The 18,021-nt window shown below is 49.5% G+C and overlaps 6 protein-coding genes across 6 annotated transcripts; 3 read left to right on the top strand and 3 right to left on the bottom strand.

Moving 5' to 3' along the window:
* Positions 1-456: 456 nt before the first annotated feature.
* N7487_007711 (MFS transporter) lies at positions 457-2,426 on the top strand (the record flags this gene model as incomplete). Its single annotated transcript, XM_056875441.1, has 3 exons — positions 457-707; positions 796-1,702; positions 1,764-2,426. 3 exons carry the CDS (start codon positions 457-459, stop codon positions 2,424-2,426), a joined length of 1,821 nt encoding a protein of 606 aa, XP_056727629.1.
* Positions 2,427-2,947: 521 nt separating this feature from the next.
* On the bottom strand, positions 2,948-4,985 carry N7487_007710 (uncharacterized protein; the record flags this gene model as incomplete). Its single annotated transcript, XM_056875440.1, has 2 exons — positions 2,948-3,058; positions 3,138-4,985. The coding sequence occupies 2 exons, from the start codon at positions 4,983-4,985 to the stop codon at positions 2,948-2,950; spliced, it is 1,959 nt and encodes a 652-aa protein (XP_056727628.1).
* A 225-nt stretch (positions 4,986-5,210) lies between these two features.
* Positions 5,211-6,719, bottom strand: N7487_007709 (GDP-Man:Man(1)GlcNAc(2)-PP-dolichol alpha-1,3-mannosyltransferase; the record flags this gene model as incomplete). Its single annotated transcript, XM_056875439.1, has 2 exons — positions 5,211-5,818; positions 5,876-6,719. The coding sequence occupies 2 exons, from the start codon at positions 6,717-6,719 to the stop codon at positions 5,211-5,213; spliced, it is 1,452 nt and encodes a 483-aa protein (XP_056727627.1).
* A 424-nt stretch (positions 6,720-7,143) lies between these two features.
* N7487_007708 (uncharacterized protein) lies at positions 7,144-8,135 on the top strand (the record flags this gene model as incomplete). The annotated part of the gene is made up of 2 exons (XM_056875438.1): positions 7,144-7,601; positions 7,655-8,135. The coding sequence occupies 2 exons, from the start codon at positions 7,144-7,146 to the stop codon at positions 8,133-8,135; spliced, it is 939 nt and encodes a 312-aa protein (XP_056727626.1).
* A 533-nt stretch (positions 8,136-8,668) lies between these two features.
* On the top strand, positions 8,669-9,041 carry N7487_007707 (uncharacterized protein; the record flags this gene model as incomplete). Its single annotated transcript, XM_056875437.1, has 3 exons — positions 8,669-8,781; positions 8,811-8,897; positions 8,933-9,041. 3 exons carry the CDS (start codon positions 8,669-8,671, stop codon positions 9,039-9,041), a joined length of 309 nt encoding a protein of 102 aa, XP_056727625.1.
* Positions 9,042-10,150: 1,109 nt separating this feature from the next.
* Positions 10,151-15,650, bottom strand: N7487_007706 (uncharacterized protein; the record flags this gene model as incomplete). The annotated part of the gene is made up of 4 exons (XM_056875436.1): positions 10,151-14,719; positions 14,793-14,983; positions 15,052-15,375; positions 15,494-15,650. The coding sequence occupies 4 exons, from the start codon at positions 15,648-15,650 to the stop codon at positions 10,151-10,153; spliced, it is 5,241 nt and encodes a 1,746-aa protein (XP_056727624.1).
* Positions 15,651-18,021: the final 2,371 nt, after the last annotated feature.

Raw genomic sequence — 18,021 nt, 5'->3', positions numbered from 1 at the left:
GTTCGTTGTATTGGAGGCCAATGTCATGTGATCTTATGGGGTAGAATACCCTGAATGTATTCAAGTTTCACTTGTGATATCTACATACATGGAGTATGCATGTGTACTTATACTTCAGTAAGGCGCTTTCTAAATAGAATTACTAGATATTCTGAGAGTTGATAACTTTTGCACAGCATATTACTTTGTAGCTCCAAAGCTGTTCTCCAATGACGTAGAAAGCATTGAACAGCACAACATCCCGGGATCCACCCAGGCCGACACCGCTCCCCGCCCTTGAAGCTCCATCACGAGTCACGACAATTGTGCTCGGCATTCCATCTTTCATACATACTTTCCATCTTTAAACGCCTTCCCGTCTCCCACAGCCCATTTACACTTATCTCGCCTATCTTACTATTCCCCCAGCAGAGAGTCGAGTACACCGCCTAGCGCAACCGGTGCGGAGAAAGCACCATGACGATCGATAAGCGCGATTTCGACGCAAATCGCCCGCTCCTCCAGCATATCGATACAGAACAAGATACAACCGGCCGAAGTGCTGAGCCATCGCGAAGGCATTCATGGACCTCCGCTAATCACGAACTTGGTCGGAGTGATGATGGGCTATTGAGCGATGTCGTCGAGGAGATTGTCGAGCGAGACAGACGGAGGATGCAGAAGGAGGTCATCCGAGTGCTTAGCTTTGGCTGGGGTGTTGTTACTTGGTATGGAATCCCTTTCTCCGTGGTCTTATATCTACGAAAAACATCTTAATTGGGGCCCTGGAAGCTAACCCTGATCTTCGTCTTGTAGCTTGGGAGCCGGCAGTATCACTGCGTTCTCTCTGTATGGCCATCTACTCCTTACCCGACTCCATTACTCGCAGCTCCAGGTCAATGCTGTTTCTATCGCCGCGGAAATCGCGATGTACCTTCCCGTCCCCTTGTTCGGCTACTTGTGTGATCGGTACAGCCCGTCGCCACTAGCGATGTTCTCGGGACTGGTCTTTGGCATCGGGTATCTCCTCGCTGCGTTCGCGTATCAGAGCGGCCCACCTGCTGATGCGGGCGGCTCGGGATGGCCGTTCTGGGTGATGGTCGTGGCGTTTATCGCCATTGGTATGGGAACTAGCTGCATGTATCTCGCAGCTGTTGCGACATGTGCCAAGAACTTCGGCAGGGGAAAGCACAAGGGTATCATGCTTGCTATTCCTATTGCGGCGTTTGGCCTCAGTGGTATGTGGCAGAGTCAACTCGGGACGTATCTGTTTTACGAACGTCTCGAAGATGGGAGTCACGGTGATCTCGACGTTTTCCAATACTTCGTCTTTCTGGCGCTGCTATTGCTGGGAATTGGGATCATCGGTACCTTTGCATTGCGCATTGTGGAAGAAGATGATAAGTATATTGATGAGACAGTTGAAGAACTAGAGCGCAGTGGACTCCTGGAGGAGAGTGATTTCTTCCAGCCGCGGAATGAAATCAGACAAGCAGTTGAGTACGGCACGTTCTCTGATGCATTGGACGAGGAGCAATCAACCCTGTCCGATGAAGAGCGCGAGCAGCGAAGACTAGAGAAGGAACGTGAGGAAGAGGAGCGCCGGAAAAAGAACTGGCTGCTCAACTATGAAACCCGTGTCTTCTTACAAGACAACACCATGTGGTGGTTGGCTGCCGGCTTCTTCTTGGTCACCGGCCCCGGCGAATCGTACATCAATAACGTGAGTTTGTCTAAAGTCTTACCTCCACCTCTACACTGTTAAGCTAACTTATCATCCAAAGCTGGGTACAATTATCCCAACCCTCACACCTCAATCCTATCCCACAGGCGCATCACCCCCAGCTGGATCCCCCTCAACCCACGTCATGACCATAGCTCTAACCTCGACTATCGCCCGTCTCCTGACCGGCTCACTTTCCGACTTCTTTGCACCCCCAGCAACACACCTCTTCCCTTCAATTCCCGAAGCTTCCCGAACCACATCCCCTTCGTCCTCACGTCTCACTCTCTCCCGCATGGTCTTCCTCATCCCCTCGGCCTTCCTCCTCTCCCTGGGCTACCTCCTCCTCGCCTCCCCCCTCCCATTAGCCCACCCAGGAATCTTCAACCTGACAACCGCACTGATCGGCTTCGGGTACGGCAGCGCTTTCTCCCTGGCGCCAATCATCATCTCCGTAGTCTGGGGCGTCGAGAACTTCGCCACCAACTGGGGTATCGTTGCCATGATGCCTGCGGCTGGTGCCGCGCTCTGGGGTGTTGTCTACTCCGCTGCTTATCAGAATGCCATGGATCGTGGCGACGGTGATGGCTTGTCTGATGGTCAGTGCCATGGATGGCGATGCTATGGGTTCTGGGCTGTTGGTTGCACGGTTAGTGTTTGGGTTGCCGTTTTGGCTTGGTTGGCTGCTTGGAGGGGGTGGAAGAGGAGGGGGGTTGTTGTTTAGTTGGTTATGCAGCAAGGAAAGGTTTGATTTTGTGGTTTGTTTTTAATGTCTAATCTGTTTGATATCTGCGTTTTATATGGGCGTTGATAATGGGTTCTACACATGGATTCGGTTTCGCATTTGCATATAGCTAGGCAGTTTTTTATCATTTCGGCACTTTCAAGCATCTTATATTGATGTTCAAATATAACATTTACATTTGAAAAAAAAAAAAAAAAGAAAAACAATAGCTGCATTTGTAGGTGGTGGTGTACTACTCGGACTACCCTGTACCAACTGGCATTTCGTCGAGAGCAATATGCCCCATAAACCAAGAAGACATCTACTTCATTTGGAGGATAATATCCAATTTCCCAACCAAATGGGAGGAGAGGCAGGGCATTAGAAGCCCAAGTAGTAATCAACCAAAGGATAATCCGACATGCCAATTGGATGCAATATCCAGAATGCGAGAGGCATACAGTAGGACAAGCTAAAAATGGCAATCATAACCAAAATTAAGCATGAAGACAAAACCAAACCTAAATGTCCGTCGAACTCGGATCAAGTCCAGTGAACACTTTGTACAGCCGCTTACTGGCAGCGGGTCCAATGCGCGCGTTCGTCAAGGAGCCATTTTTGTTCGCGGATTTCTATAGCAGTCAGCAAGAGATTCTAATATAGAAAGAGAAAGCCAGTATATTTGAACAAGGGAAAATAGCAGAAACCTACCTTGATATTCTCCAACATCATAGCACCATGCATCCGCATTCCACGAGTCAAGTCCGCAACACAGGGATACTGTCCCGCAATCCCATAAGCCATAGGAGCCGTTACGCGATTGACCTCCTGGATCATCTTGATAAAAGTATCCTGCTTATCAACGCCCGTCTTCACCTGTCCGGTATCCATACAGAAAGCAGCATTGTGTGCCTCCTGTCGTTCACGACGGTATGGCACTGTCGAAATATGCTCAGTGAAATTCTTAATCCACTCCGCGGAATCGGCTGGCGCGGTCGTGTGGTGAATGAGACAAGAATGCGTGACCTGCAATTCGAGCAGAGCGTCTTCGACAGTCTCATCGTCGACGAGGGGCGTCGTGTCGGGCTTTTTCTTTGGTTTTCGAGCTCTGCGCGCTGTCGTTTGTTCTTGTTGTTCTGGTGCCGTTGTTTCGGCCAGTTGGCGCAGGACTTCGGCTTGGAAGGCTCTGTTGCGTGCGTTTGTGTTTTTGCGCATTAGCGCGGCCAGCCCTTCGATTAGGTAGATGGGTTTGCAGTCTGGATAGGCGCTTTTTATCCGGAGGACGTGGATTTCTAGGGTTTCTCTTTCTTCGTCGTCTGGTGGTGGGGTTATCATGTTGATGAACTCTTGCGCTGGTAGCAAACACAGCACGTGGTCCTCTTTTTGGATGAAGGATGGACAGGGTTCCCAGTGGCGTAGGGTTCTGTTGTACGTGGCGTTCATTTTGCGACGCCATTTGACTACATTGGGAATTGCGCTTGTGAAGAATGTATGTTGGACGCCGAGGCGTTTCATGAACTCGACGGTTTGAGTGCCGACGCTGCTGTCTTCGAGAGATGTAGCCATGTCGACGATCATCTCGGGCGTGGAATCCTTTTTGTTCACTTTCAGCTTGTTGACGCTTGCGATATCGGCTGCTCGCTGTTTCTCTTGTGCTTTCTCCTCTTTGAGTTTCAGCTTCCGCTCTTTCTCGAGCTTGCGTTCTCGCTCTCTCTGTAGCTTTGCGTCTTCGCGTGCTTTGGCCTTTGCTTCCCTTTCGGCGGTAGTAACTTTGCTTGTCTTCTTTGCTGTTTTCCGGGGTGCTACTGGTTCGTCAATGTCGTCGTCAGAGAGGACCTCCACTGCCGTAGATTTCAAGCTGGTGTCTTTCTGTTTTCGAGCACCAGACTTTGCTTTAGGGCCTGAAGTTTGTTCATCACCAAGACGAGATAATAGGCGAGCAGTTGACTCGGAGAAGATAGTATTGGAAGCAGTTGGTTTTTTTAATAGCTCAGAAAACTCTGGCAGAGCAAACGGGTCGCTGAATTCATCGATATCACTACGCCCTCGGAAACTCGAGGGCGGAGGTTTCATGGGGTCTGATAGTACGTCATCATCAGCAAGCGCAAGAATATCCCGGGTTGAAAGATTTGTTTTCCGCGGTGGTGGCTTTGGCAAAGGAACGGGGGCCGAAGAGGTAAAGACAATTGGATCCGACTCTTCAACACGCGATTGGGATGCTTTATTCTGAACCGCGGCGTTTACTGGCGACAGGTCAAAATCATCATCGGAGATCGAGAACCAAGGCTCCGCCGCAGAAGCTGGAGCTCGAGGTTCATTTGGAGGGGTGCTTTGTTGCAGAGAAGAAATGTCTTGATCGCTCACTCGCCGTTTCTTGGCGGGCTTGTCGAAGACGTCTTCATAGTCGAACAGGGATGTATCGAACGGGTCTGACGAAATCGAATTAAGCTGGTGGGATGGACGTCGCGACGGAAGTTCGGCTGGCTGTCGCGGCTTTGGTGGCTGGGGCTTTGGTGAAGTAGGAGGATCGGAGGATAGGAGGTTTATTATTTCGGGCATGTTGAGAGACCCCAATGCCACTAGGGCCGGCGATTAAGAATAGATATCTGATAGAGGGACGCGACGTCACCGCGAACAAAACACGAGGTCATGTGACTGATATGTGAGAGTGGTTATGTGAAGCTGGGGGTGAACCATATTCAGTACAGGGGATAAGGGAACTAGTTTAAATGGGGAAACAGTAGTTAATATAAAGTACACAGATTTAAATGCATGGACTATGGATCATATCGCTCGAAGTAAAATTGCAGCCATCACTGCAAAAACAGCCCCAACCAATGCGAGAATGACAAACACTTGCTGCCACCCATTGAATGGTCTCCTTTCAGCTTTGAGCATGGTGGAGATCTCTTCTTCTAGCCTATCACCCATAGCAGTGAGTGAGAATTCTTGTTGCGCCCTGTTCTTGCCAGCAAGAGCCATACGCTGGAGGTCCTCCCGACTCAGTCCGTAAAGTGCCTTGTCCATCACAGCAGTCCACTCTTCATCTGCGTGAGCGTCGCGGAGCCAGCCCGTTTCACCCTCGACAATCGTCTCCAATGGACCGCCAGTATTAGATGCTAGTACTGGGAGACCAACACGCATTGCTTCAACGGGTACAATTCCAAAGTGTTCGTTGATCGGTGTGTAGAGAAGGAGCTTAGATTGCGCCAACAGGGTATCTTTGAATGCAGTGGGAACAGAAAGAAGGAAAAGGACATCAATGTCGTCGGGGATTGAAAGCGCAGATACGACTGTCTTGGAGGTTGCGGTCTTCAACCTGAGACTGGTCGCGAGCTCATCCAGCTCTTGGTGGTAGTGAACATTCTCGTGGACACGATTATCGTAACCGCCTGCAAAATTCCATGTTAGAATTTATATAAATCAAAAATTCATGCAAAAGTTCTTACCAGCAATCACCAGCCGCGTCCCTTTCCTCTTCTCCGCTCCTAGTCCATTATAGGCGCGAATCGCCAGTGCCATATCCTTCTTGCGCTCGAAGCGATTGATGCTGAGCAAGATCTTCTTCCCACCCCAGAGGGGTTCTTCCTCCACTTTCTCTGGCACTGATACCGCGGAGTCCATATCAACACATGGATAAACCACCTCCACGTCACCCAACTTATCCGAGCCAAAAACGTCACGCACGACCCCACGGGAGAACTTAGAATTCGCAACAACCCGATCCGACGCGCTCATCGCCCATCCTTCAAACCAATCAAATGGAAACCGGTATAGGACCTTCGCCAAGCGAAGAAGCGAACCACCCTCATCTCGGCGTGCGAGCAATTGATCTGGGAAATGACAATAGAAGAGAATGCGTTGACGTCGGGACTGGCGCGGGCGGCCGAAAGACTTCAAAAATGGCACGCAAGCTGGCAACTGGTCCACGATGAAGATATCATCGCCGTCCTCCTCATCGTTGGTGGCTATGGTAGTTGTATCCGGTGTCCCCCTTGTCCCAAGCTCGCCTAATAGTGAGACGGTAAGATGTAGCTGGCGCAGCGCAGCCATGAGGATGTGGAGTCGGCCACAGACATGGGCAGGGAAGAGGGTGTTTCCACGCACGCGGACGTCCAGCGTGCCATCGCGCGCTTCGTCGAAGCAGTGCGCCTTATCGCGGTGCGAGGTGTAGATCGTTACGCGGTGGCCTCGGTTCTGAAGGGCTAGGGCGACGTCGATTATTAGCCGCTCGGCACCTCCAATACCCAGATCCGGGTGGATTATTGTCACATTGGACCGTTGGAGGCCCATGATGAATTGTTTTTGGAGCTTGGAGATTGGAGCTGTTGCGACAAGCTTAAAGACACGTGGGGTATACGCGTCATGTGATGCAAATATGCTACGACTTCGGCACTATTAGAGATAAGTTATTAAGAATTAAGAATTAAGAATTAAGAATTAGGGATTAGTGATTATGGATTAGAGATTCAGGAAACAAAGATATAAATTTAATATGATCAGGGTTAAACTATTCTGCATGGCTATATCTCTCGTACATACATACACAAACTAGTTAACTAGTTAACTATGTTGTATAGTAATTCAGCCGAGAGTCCGCTGCGCCTTCCTTGGCTGGCTGCACAGGGCCTTGCTCAGCCTCAACAGAAATCACTTAGAATTTTTGATTTCACTTCTTTATCTCACCCCTAACAGATGAAACCGCCAAATCCGAACCATGTCAGGCTTGGAGGCTCTGGGGATCGCGGCTAGCATCATTCAGGTTGCTGACCTTGGTACTAAATTGTCGGTCAAGCTCTTTTCTTTCTATCGGGAGCTTAAAGGTGCCAATGAATCCATCCAAAATCTATCCAGCGATGTTGCAATTACCTCTGCCATTCTACGCGAGCTAGGAGAGAGCTTGAAAGAAGATGAACAGGCAAAACTATATTCAAAGACCGCATTCGAAACCCTAAGGGATGTGTTGATCCAATGCGAAGATGTTCTAAAGCAAATCCGTGCCATGACCAAGTATAACGACTGTTCAGAAAAGACCCGACTCCAGCAAATAACCGAAAGGTTTCGACAAGTACTACTTGAACCAAGTCTGGATCCGCTTAAGGCCAATTTGAAGAGGCTGAAGTCAACGATGCTCCTTTTGCTAAATGTTATAATGTACGCTGGGCAAATACGGAGGTGAGTCACCCTACACGTTTCTTATGATATATCTGGTTCTTATCATGAAGCAGCAACAACGCCCCGGCAATGCTCCGAGAACAGCGTGACTTTATAAAATCTCTTCTAGAAGAAAAACAGAAAAATGACACCAAGATTATGGCTACGCCAAACCATGTCACAATAAACATGTCTGCTGATTCTTACGGCAACCCCTGGAGAAACGGTGATTCGAAAAATGAGGAGCCATCCGATCTTGATGAGTACAGCCTTCTCATGCAAAAGATGCTCCAAGAAATCAACTCTTGTAAAACCCGACTTGAACAGAATCGCCACTCAAGAATCAGAAGTGGAGTTCTAAATATACATTCCAGGGAGATCCTGCAATTCCAATTACAGCACGGTCAGTCAATTATTCAGCGCTTCGACCACTCCCTTTTCGTGTACGTATCATGTCTTTTTATGAATCTCCATATCGACGACGAGACTAATATTCTCACCTGGGCAGTGAGGAGGTACCTGTTGACCCAAGGCCGAAATTTGACCCAGGTTTGAACACTAATCCACGCCCTGTACACGATCGCTTCCGTGACGTGCCCTCCGCGTTTTGTTCTACAGCGGAACGGAATTCAAAGCCCGTGACTGATACTTGGGAGGGCGATGGAATCTTGCTAGACTGCATAGCACCAAACAACCTGGAGATTGCAGAAGCAGCGAGACGCTATTCACCCGGGCCAAGTACCTCTTCGACAGTATCTCTATCGAGTCAGCCTTCCATATCGAATCTTTCTGAGCCTCTAGAGCCTATGACCGTGGAAGCCTCCGCTGGAAAAGAGAACCACGGTTACAAATGTACTCATCCAGGTTGCATGGCGTCACCCTTCGAAACCCAATTCCTTCTCACGTAAGTCCAACGGCGCCTCTAGTGCATTCGATAATATCCAATCTGAATTGCTGCTTACTACCGAGACAAAACAGCTTCCATGCTGAGGTACATTCGCAAGATCGCCCTCACTTCTGCCCCTCAGAAGGCTGTGCATGTGACCAGGGAGGCAAAGGATTCAAGCGCACGAACGAGATGATGCATCATGGGCTGGTACATGGCCCAAGTTATCTGTGCCCCTTCTGCCCAGGCCAACAACACAATTATCCTGGACCAGACGACCTACTGCGGTATTAATCCGGTTAAAGTACACCTAACGTTTTCGGTAGACTAACTTCACTCTGCAGACATGTCCGATTCTACCACCCTGATAAAACCATGGAAGACCCCATCCTCCGCCAGGTTCTCTCAACGCGTCCTCTTGGTAGCGGACGGTATGTAAACAAACGAATAACTTTGGATACTTCAGGATTCCGGGCTCAGGATACCAACTGTCCTCCCCGGCGCAGGGCCCCACGAGCATTGGCATCACCGCAGCCAGTCTCCCATGGCCGCGATGGAACAATTTCTCTAGATAACAGCAAAACCCAAGCCTTGCCGTCTGTTGATAACGCCCTGAGCGGATTGCATGGCTTCAATACACCCCCACCCCCGCCAATCCACATAATTCCAGACCGGGATATCATATATGCAGATCGTCACAGACCGTGTCCGCGTTCCTCCTTAACGAAGAAATTGAGTATGACGGATAATTTTGAAGGGTTAATGTTACTATGGACAAATTTGACACGACAAGAGTTAGGTGGAATAGTTGGATGATGATGAGCGGAGGTCACATATGAACATGAGATATATCATTGCTGCGTCTAGAGTTTGGCACTCTTCGCTCTAGTTATTAGGAACCTTCGAAGCAAAGTTTGAAACACAATGTGCGGAATAGAGGGTACCCAAGTGTGGATCAGATATTACCTCAATCTATCTATCCATAGCAAGCAATGCAACAACAGGATATATTACTAACTACGATGTTACCAAAAAGAACTAGAGAATAAACCAATAATAGAAATGATAAAATATCAAATGTTTACTCTCCAGTCTGGACGAGATAGAAAATAAGCCGACATTATAAACTTCATTGACAAGAATGTACGAAACAAGCAACTCAATATGAACGAGCGAGCATCCATATCAAATTCAAGCAGAGAAGAAAAGCGACTGGAAGGTGACAAGATCCTTCGGATTGCGACACAAAGATTGAAAGCCGACGGAATGTACAATATCGAGGTTATTCAGCGTAGAGACAAATAAAAAGATCGATGAAAAGATCTACCACCTGGTCATGAGGGATTCATGAGTGCGAGTAGAAAAAAAGGAACACGTGAAAAACGGAGATAGAAACAGGGTGTGTTAGGGGCTATAGGACAAGGTATTGACGGAATCGACAGGGGAAAGTGACAAAAACGTGAAAGCTCATAATACAGGGAAATGGGTGAGAAATTGATTGGAATCGAATAAAATAAGGGGTATGAAACAAGGGCCGAAGAAAGATAAAAAAAAAAGATGAGAAGAGTAACAAATAAGGTAAAAAAAGGTGTACAAGCAGAGAAAACGATAAAGACAGATGATAATGCGATTGCTTTTGATGCTGGGCAAGCTCAAGCTCGAGCAATGTCAAAGTCAAAACCGCCTAGAAGCAGTTGAGGGTGCTCTTCTTCTTTTTCTTGTTGAGGGCGAGCATGCGCTCTTCGAGTTGAGCGCGCGCAGCCTCGGCTTCACGGCGGGCACTGCGCTCCTCTTCGACGGCCTGGAGGGACAGACGGGCAGAGTTGCGTTCCTTGCGCAGGGAGGTGAGTTCATCCTCGAATGCCCAGGCCTTCTTCTTCCAGGCCTCGCAGTCGCTCTTGACCTTGGTGCTCTGGGCTTCAAGGTCACCGAGGGCCTCTTCTAGGGTGGCGGTCAGCTGCTTCTCGGCGTACAGATGCTTCTCGATTGTTCGAATTCGAGCTTCCTGGTCCTCGACCATCTGGACGCTGGACAGCTCTTTGCTGGCGTGTCGAGAGCTGGGCGGGGACACACTACCATTGGAGTGGGAGGCGATGGTAGGGAGGGGAGGGAGAGGGATCGCCGGTGGAGGCGAGGGAAGAGAAGCAGCGGAAGAGCTCTTGCGGAGATTAGATGTGAGGGAGCTGCTGCGATCGTGGGAGCCGTCGGAGTTTCCGGTGTTCTTGATTTGAAGCTCAAGCTGCTCGATCCTCACTTGGTAAGTCTCGATATCGCCTTCGTAGATAACAATCTTGGCCTTGGCATCTTCCAGGGCCTGATCACGCTCCTGCTGAATGACGGACAGACGGTTGTGGTGCTGATCGAAGCTGTTGGTGATCTGTTCCTCTAGCTCCTCCACAAGACGCACGCTCTTCTGCTTCTCGATCGTGATCTCCTCAACCAGGGCTTCCTTCTTCTTGACCTGTTCATCCTTCTGGCGAAGAGTATCCTCCAGTGTAGCCACCAAGAGAGCCAGCTCATTAACCTTGGAGTCCTGGATATTGTTCTTCTTGGCTATCTCGTCTAGGCGTCTCTCAGCGTCCGCACTGGCCTCCAGCTGCTTGCGAAGGTCTTCATTGGTGCCCATGAGCTCAGCATACTTGTCCGAGAAGTGTTGTTTCTGGCTCAAAACGTCTTGGATCTGATCCGTTAAGTTCTCGGCTGAGACCTCGGAGTTGAGAAGAGTCGACACAGCCTTAAGTAGATTGACCAGCTCGTCCCGAGACTCGGCAATATCTTTCTGCAAAGTTGCCATGGATCGCTCATGCTCGGCATCTTTCTCGAGGAGACGAGCATCGTACTCGGCCTGGGCAGCAGCCTTAGTTCGCTCCTCCAACTCAACCAGTTCACGCTTGTGAGATTCCTGGAGGGTATCCAGCTTATCATTGTGAGAATCAATAACCGATTTATGGGTAGAGATTTCCTGCTCAAGCTCGGCCATGCGGGAAGATAGACCCAAGTCAACAGCGCCGGCATTGGTTCCTTCTTCGACAGCGGTCTGTGAAGCCAGTTGATCCCGGGCATCGGAGTGAGCCTTCTCCAAACTGGCGATTGTAGCAAGCTGGGTAGCAATAGTAGACTTGTGATCCTCGATGTTTTTCATCAAGCTATCCACAAGCTCCTGCTGTTCGGCGCGGCCACCCTCAAGCTCTCGAGCAGCGCCTTCCTTCTGAGTAGAGTCAGTATCGGCAGCAGCACGCTCAGAGCGCATAGCAGCGACCGAAGCCAAAGCACCCTCCAGCTCAGCGAGAGTAGTAGTGAGCTGCGATTCCGAAGACTGGAGGGACTCCAAAGCACTCTTGTGCTTTTCTTGCCACTCCGTGAGTTCTCCCTCCAGAGCACCGATCTTTCTGTCCTGCTCTTCAGCGCCAGCGTCCATTGCCCGGGTAGCGCTTTCCTGAGACTTCAAAAGACTCTTCAGAGAATCAATCTCAGTCAACAGTTCCTTTTGGCGGGATTCATGTGCGTCGCGAAGGTGGTTGATCTGTCTTTCTTGGGAGACGACCTGATCGCGCAGTTGCGACACCAGAGCCATGTCCACAGGCGAGGCACCCTGCAAACTCGAACGTTCCCTGGTTAGGCCAGAGATAATAGTCGCTTTCATTTCCATTTCTTTCTTAACGCCTTGGTTCTCAGCTTCAAGGGATTGGAGGCGCTCCATACGGCTCTGCAACTCGTGCATGGTTTGATCCAAATGGTAGTCGAAGTTGTGCATAGCGTCCGGCTTGCCAGCAAACTCCTCGGACGCAAGGAGCCGGAGACCGGTAATGGCTCGGGTTGCACGGTCAACCCCTGACAGAATGTTCTGGCTAGTCATGCGGCGGATCATTTTGAAACCGGGGGTTGCAGGGGGTGAGCTAGACTTGGCGCGTTGAGCCTCGGCCTTCAGCTTTTCGACCAGTCCAAGAATCTCTTCATGCTCGTTTTGCAACTCATTATATTTCTGGGCCATGAGCTCGGCACTCTCCTGATGTTCGGCGAGCATCTTGCGCATGCTTTCGGACTCTTCGGAGTCCACCTGACGGGTCGACAGCACCTGCGGGGTTGAGGGTGCGGACGAAGTTGCCTTCGATCCGTCCTCATAGGATGCGCGCAAAGTGGATTGCTCCTCGACCGAGGATAATTCCGAGGAGAGTGATTGCGAGGATGAGTGTTGTGGTCCAGCCTTCGAGGTCGGAGTGCCTCCATTCCCTAAAAAAGTCACCGGGCGCGGCGAAAGTTCGTTTTGGACGTCGGGTGCCGGGTGGCGGGCTTCGTCAATTTTATCCTGGCGAAGCTCTTCAAGGGCCTTGAGAACCTGCTCGTACTTGGATTCGAGATTCTCAAAGTCACCAAGGGTGTTCTCATGCTGCAGGCGTAGGTCGAAAAGCTCCTGGGTGACAGTCTCAAGCTTGTCGGCAACGAACTTGGACTGGGCGGGACTTGCGAGGGGTTCCTCACGAAGAGCCTCCGAGCGACGTGCCTCCAGCTTGCTGGTCATGGTTTCCAAGACCTTCAAGTCCTCACCCGTTTCATGCTCGGATTCTCCAATGGATTCAAGCTCGGCCTCGATGGTCGGCTCGACAAGATCCTCGTCTGATTCCGGAATGGCTGTCTCAACTGCTTCGCTGAGAACGTCCAGAGAGGGCGTGTGTCTATGAGAGGCCTGAATACTCCTGGGCTGGGGATAGTGTGGGTAGTCATTGCCGTTGGCACTGTCGTGTTTATCTCCACCATCTTGTTGGTCTAGCTCGCCGAGTAGGCGATCTAGCTGGCCGAGGCCTCGCTGCCGCTCAATCACATGTTCCAAACGCATCACCTCGCGCTGCATAAGTTCCATGTCCTGGTCACCCTCTGCAAGTCGTTCCTCAAGAGTCGATATGTATTCCTCGCAGCTGGCTTCGCTGTCACGGGCCCGGCTCAATTCTTTGCGCAATTCAGCAACAATAGCAGCGTGCTTCTCTTCGCCTGTAGAGTGGCCATCAAGCTTAGACTCCAATTCGTGGAGGTAGTTTTCAGTGTTGAGTTCCCGGTCCGTCAGCTTCTGCACACGGGCCTGAAGCTGTTCCTTGACAGTCTCGATATAGGCGCACTTGGTTTCACGCTCGAGTAAATCACTCTCCGTGATAGAGAGGGAGGCGCGTGTTTCAGAGAGCGAAGACTCCAGGCTTTGGATAGTCTTTTCGTACTCTAGAACCATCTGCTCCACAGACTCGGCAAATGACTTGGACCGCTGCATTCTCTCAACGGAGTTCTTCCCAATTTCGGAGGTTGCATCGTCCATTTCGCCGTTGGGATGCGACTCCGAATCATTGGCCATATTCGAAATCAGCTTGGCGTGGCGCTGGCTGAGAGAATTGTAGCTTTCTTGGATATCCAACAGCTGATTTTGCAAGTGCTTTTCACGTTCGTTCTTGCGTTCACTTCGTTCGGTGGATCCTCCTTCACGTCGCTCGGATCCCTCAGAGTTGCGGATCTGTAGGCGCAAGAAAGATATCTCGGACTTGAGCCGCTCAATCAACGCCTGCTTGTCGCCGTCGTCTGCAACTTGTTGAATGTGGGGTTTGCTCTGAATAGCTCGGGCTCGTTGAGCATATGAGATTGTGTTCAAAGTCTCGCTGAGGTGGAACTCGGCGGGAGTGACACAAGCAATCATGTACGTGTAAGCGCTTCCACCGAGTGAATCCTGGAGTAGTCGGGTAAGCTTTGAGTCACGATAGGAGACGTGAGAGCCGTGCTGGCGTGACGAGAGTTGAGAGATGACTTTTCCGAGTGCAGCCAAACCCGCGTTGATAGAGATACCCTCCTTCGCGCGTTCCCCGGAGGCACCAGTGTTCTTCAGCCGCTCGCTTCCCGCCAGGTCCACAAAGTGCAGTTTGCTATCAACAGTTATTGATTCCCCGGCGTGGAACGTGTCGACTGGCATCGACATGCGCTTCTCCTTTATGGGGCTCGGGGTTGCGTGATTTGGTGAAGACTTGCGCTGCACAAGGTTCAAGCTGAAGACGGCATGCGACCGAGATGATTTGGCGTTGATTGCGGTGGAGTCTGTCTGACGAATGGTCGAGCCAAAGTTCAGGGCACCGATCAAATCTTCAAATGAGTTAATATTAACTTGGTGCAACCCGGTCAAAATGATGCGGCCCTTGGTATCTTCACGAATCGTCACGTTGCTGCGGTCGTTTGCGGCGGTCGATTCGGGAAGGAGCAAATCTCTCAGGTGTTCATTATAGATCTGGGGAACAACAGTTAGAACAATGTCATGCCGGCAGTTTCCTCAAAAACAAGATAACAGAATAAAAGCGCACCTCCACATATGTAGCTTTCAGCTGCCAGGTCTTATCTTTTTCCTGATTCAACTTCCCAAAGCTTGCGGCGGAAGACATTGAATATCGTTGGGGCGTTCGGAGGCCAGTAGTCGAGTGCGACCCAGTCCGATTATGTTTTGAGGGGCCTTCTAATTTATCGAACAAGACTTGCGCAGCACGGGGGATGATACCTAAATCCAGATGAACACACACGGTTAGTTCCCAGGTTGATTGGTAAACCAGCTTCTTTCAAACTCACCCATATCCTGCGTGTTATTCTGGTCAATGGGAGCCGAGGTACCCATTGTGAAGGACTTTCCCGCACCGGACTGTCCATATGCCATAATGGAGACATTGTATCCCTGAACGAATGAGTCTACACTATCGCTGACGTATTCCCAGACGCCCTCCTGTTCGGTAGTTTCGGGAAAAACCCGATCAAACACAAATAGTTTGCGCCCAGCGGACACATCGACGGCCAGACTAGTTGGGGCGGTGACTTGGACTGTGGACTTCTGGAATCGCTGAGGAATCAAGTCATACCCGGGATCGGTTGGTTTCAGTGGTGGTCGCACACGGACAGCTGCGCTCGGTCAGTGATGAATTTAGTTGCTGGCTGATGTTGTGTTTTCTTTGATTGCAAGGTATCGGGTAACCATGGAATTGAGCGATCAGGGGAAGTATCCAAAGAATCCACATACCAACTTTAACTGCAGTCTTGCCATCTTCATCAGATGCACGACTTCCACCCTGCCTGCTGCTCATACTTAAACGACTGGTACTACGCGGAGTGCGCATAACGGCGCTGATGGGACGCGGGGGTGCGCCAGTGGGCGATCCTGGCGGTGAGACGGTCATTTCTCTCCCTAATATCCCCAAGAGAACCACACCAGGTGGAATAGAAATAAAAGGAAATCGAAGTGTTAATCGATAGACGTAGTCATGAGGCGCAGAATAAGGAGATGTCTGGAATGTGGAGAGGGAAGTGTCAGTCTCTCCCTTCTTTTTTCTTTTTCGTATCGATAAGAACACGACACAACACAACGCGTACCTGTTAGTCCCCAGTCCCCTTCTGTATGTGCAGGAGAAAGTAGGGAGGTAGAATATGACAATATGATAATATGACAAAATAACAAAATAACAAAAGATGGATGGAGTGATTGACCGTGCACCAGCTTAGAATAGTTTAGCGTTTTAATTTAAGATGAAGGACAATTGTATCTTTTCCAAGGGGGAAGTTGTCTCTTTTTTTTTTTTTGGTTCAGGGGTTGACATCGGGACTATCCAATAGAATGTACTTACAGAGTACTCCGTACTTGTCAACCAAGGTTTAACTGATTTTTTTTCTTTATACAATATACGGTAGGGGAAGGGGGTTACCTAGAACACCATATTACTATATTAACCTGGGAATTATCTCCTTTTCTGTAAATACTCCGGGCACATGGTTCAATAGTCTCTTGCCTTACATCGGGTCTTCCGATGCGAACTAGCAAAAATATACCTTATGCCTTTCAAAGCTCTTATCTCCACTGAGAATAAATTAAAAAAAAAAAAAAAGGCCGAGTGTCTCGAACCTCCACGTTGTGTCCGTTCGTTTCAAGTTTACTTTTTAGCTCCAACAGGGTACAACAGTTGGGGGAAAAGGAACCATCCAGGCTCAAATTTCCCTTCAATCCTCCCAATCGGCCATCTTCATGGGTCTCTGGGCGCCGATCGCTGCGTGTTCACTTCCAGATGGAGCCTAATCGTGTCAGAGACGGGCCAGCCAAACCAATCCGGTAGTTCGTTGGCAACCGGGATCCACTCCAATTGACCGTGATGCGGAGTCGGAGGTTCATCGCTTGACGTCCACTGTCCGCAATATGAAACGGGTTTGACTCCGTCTATGTACTCCGGACCAAGTAAAATGCCTAAAAGCTTGAACCATTTATCTAAGAACCCATTATTCAGCTGCGGTGCTCTATAATTGGCCCTAACGTATCCCGAACCCGACATATTGAGTCTTCCATTTTTGCCATCCACGTGGAAATTGCGCTGAAACAAGGGGTACACAAATGTCATATTTGGGACTTTTTTGACTTTGGTTCCTGGATTGAATTCGAAAAGAGGTCCACTATTATCAGAGAAACCGTTGAAGGATCGCCGATGGCTTCCCCCCAAATTTCTGGGCTAATAAAGCCTGTTGCATTGCATTGCATATGCTAGAACCCGAACCCTAACACTTGTTACTTGTCCACAGAACACCATAACAACCAACAAATTTCTTTGTTCACAACCTGACATGGAAGGTTTCAAATCCTGGATGTCCGTCCATTCTTAAATACTTTTTCCTTTATACTACTATGGGTATTTACCAGATTTCTCCCCAATAGACAATGAGCCCTTCTTCGCCATAATGATATGTACCTCACACAAAGCATCTGCGACAGCTCTAAAAAGAAAAATGAGTTGGCCTGTTTGACCCGGTTTTTGAAAAGACGTATACAAAGAAAGCACCACAAAGGAAGAACGTACATAGTCGACAGCTCCGCATCGGTATCGTAGGTCGGTGCCACCTCGATGATATCTAAACCAATCAACTTGAGCCCATCTGAAACTCGACTTGTGTGAGATTTTATTTTCAACTATCGGTCAGGCTACAATATCATCACCTTTTAGTGACGGAGAATCGTCGAACCATAAACAGGAGGCAGAGAACATAGAACCTCGCGTATATATAAGCGATTTATATAAGCCTATCACCTTAGACCTCAGCATAGGTTAATCTACAGCCCCGCTTCAGCCGGCAGCGCTCTGGATTATAGTAGGAAACACAGAAGAGGGGCGGTCCTAGCCAACGAGAATAGATAGAGTTCCAAACGAGCCACTATGGTATAGCACGAGTATTCTCTAAGCCCCAGGGGCCCACAGAACATGACCGAGAGACCAATAAAAAAGAACGAGAATATAAGAGCGACTCGCGAGAGGCTCCTACCTTAGCCCTAAGTATAGGGAAATTCGCAATTATACCTCTACCGGAAACGCTACGCCCACACCGAAACCCTCCTACCTATATAATTACAATCACCTTTAAAGCTCATAAGCATAGAGGATAGCGCATAACGGACCAAGTACCAGTCAATCCGAACGACCTACCGGAAGCAGTCTGTATAACCCATAAGCACTCTCGTAAGGATAACAAAGATACGCGGTTTTACAATGAGAATTTACGCCTAATCAGCGCTGT

This window comes from Penicillium crustosum, assembly GCF_028827405.1.
Source record: "Penicillium crustosum strain IBT 35664 chromosome Unknown utg000003l_segment0_segment0, whole genome shotgun sequence".
In the NCBI taxonomy this organism is placed as follows: Eukaryota; Fungi; Ascomycota; class Eurotiomycetes; order Eurotiales; family Aspergillaceae; genus Penicillium; species Penicillium crustosum.
This window is presented reverse-complemented; position numbering and strand designations above follow the sequence as displayed.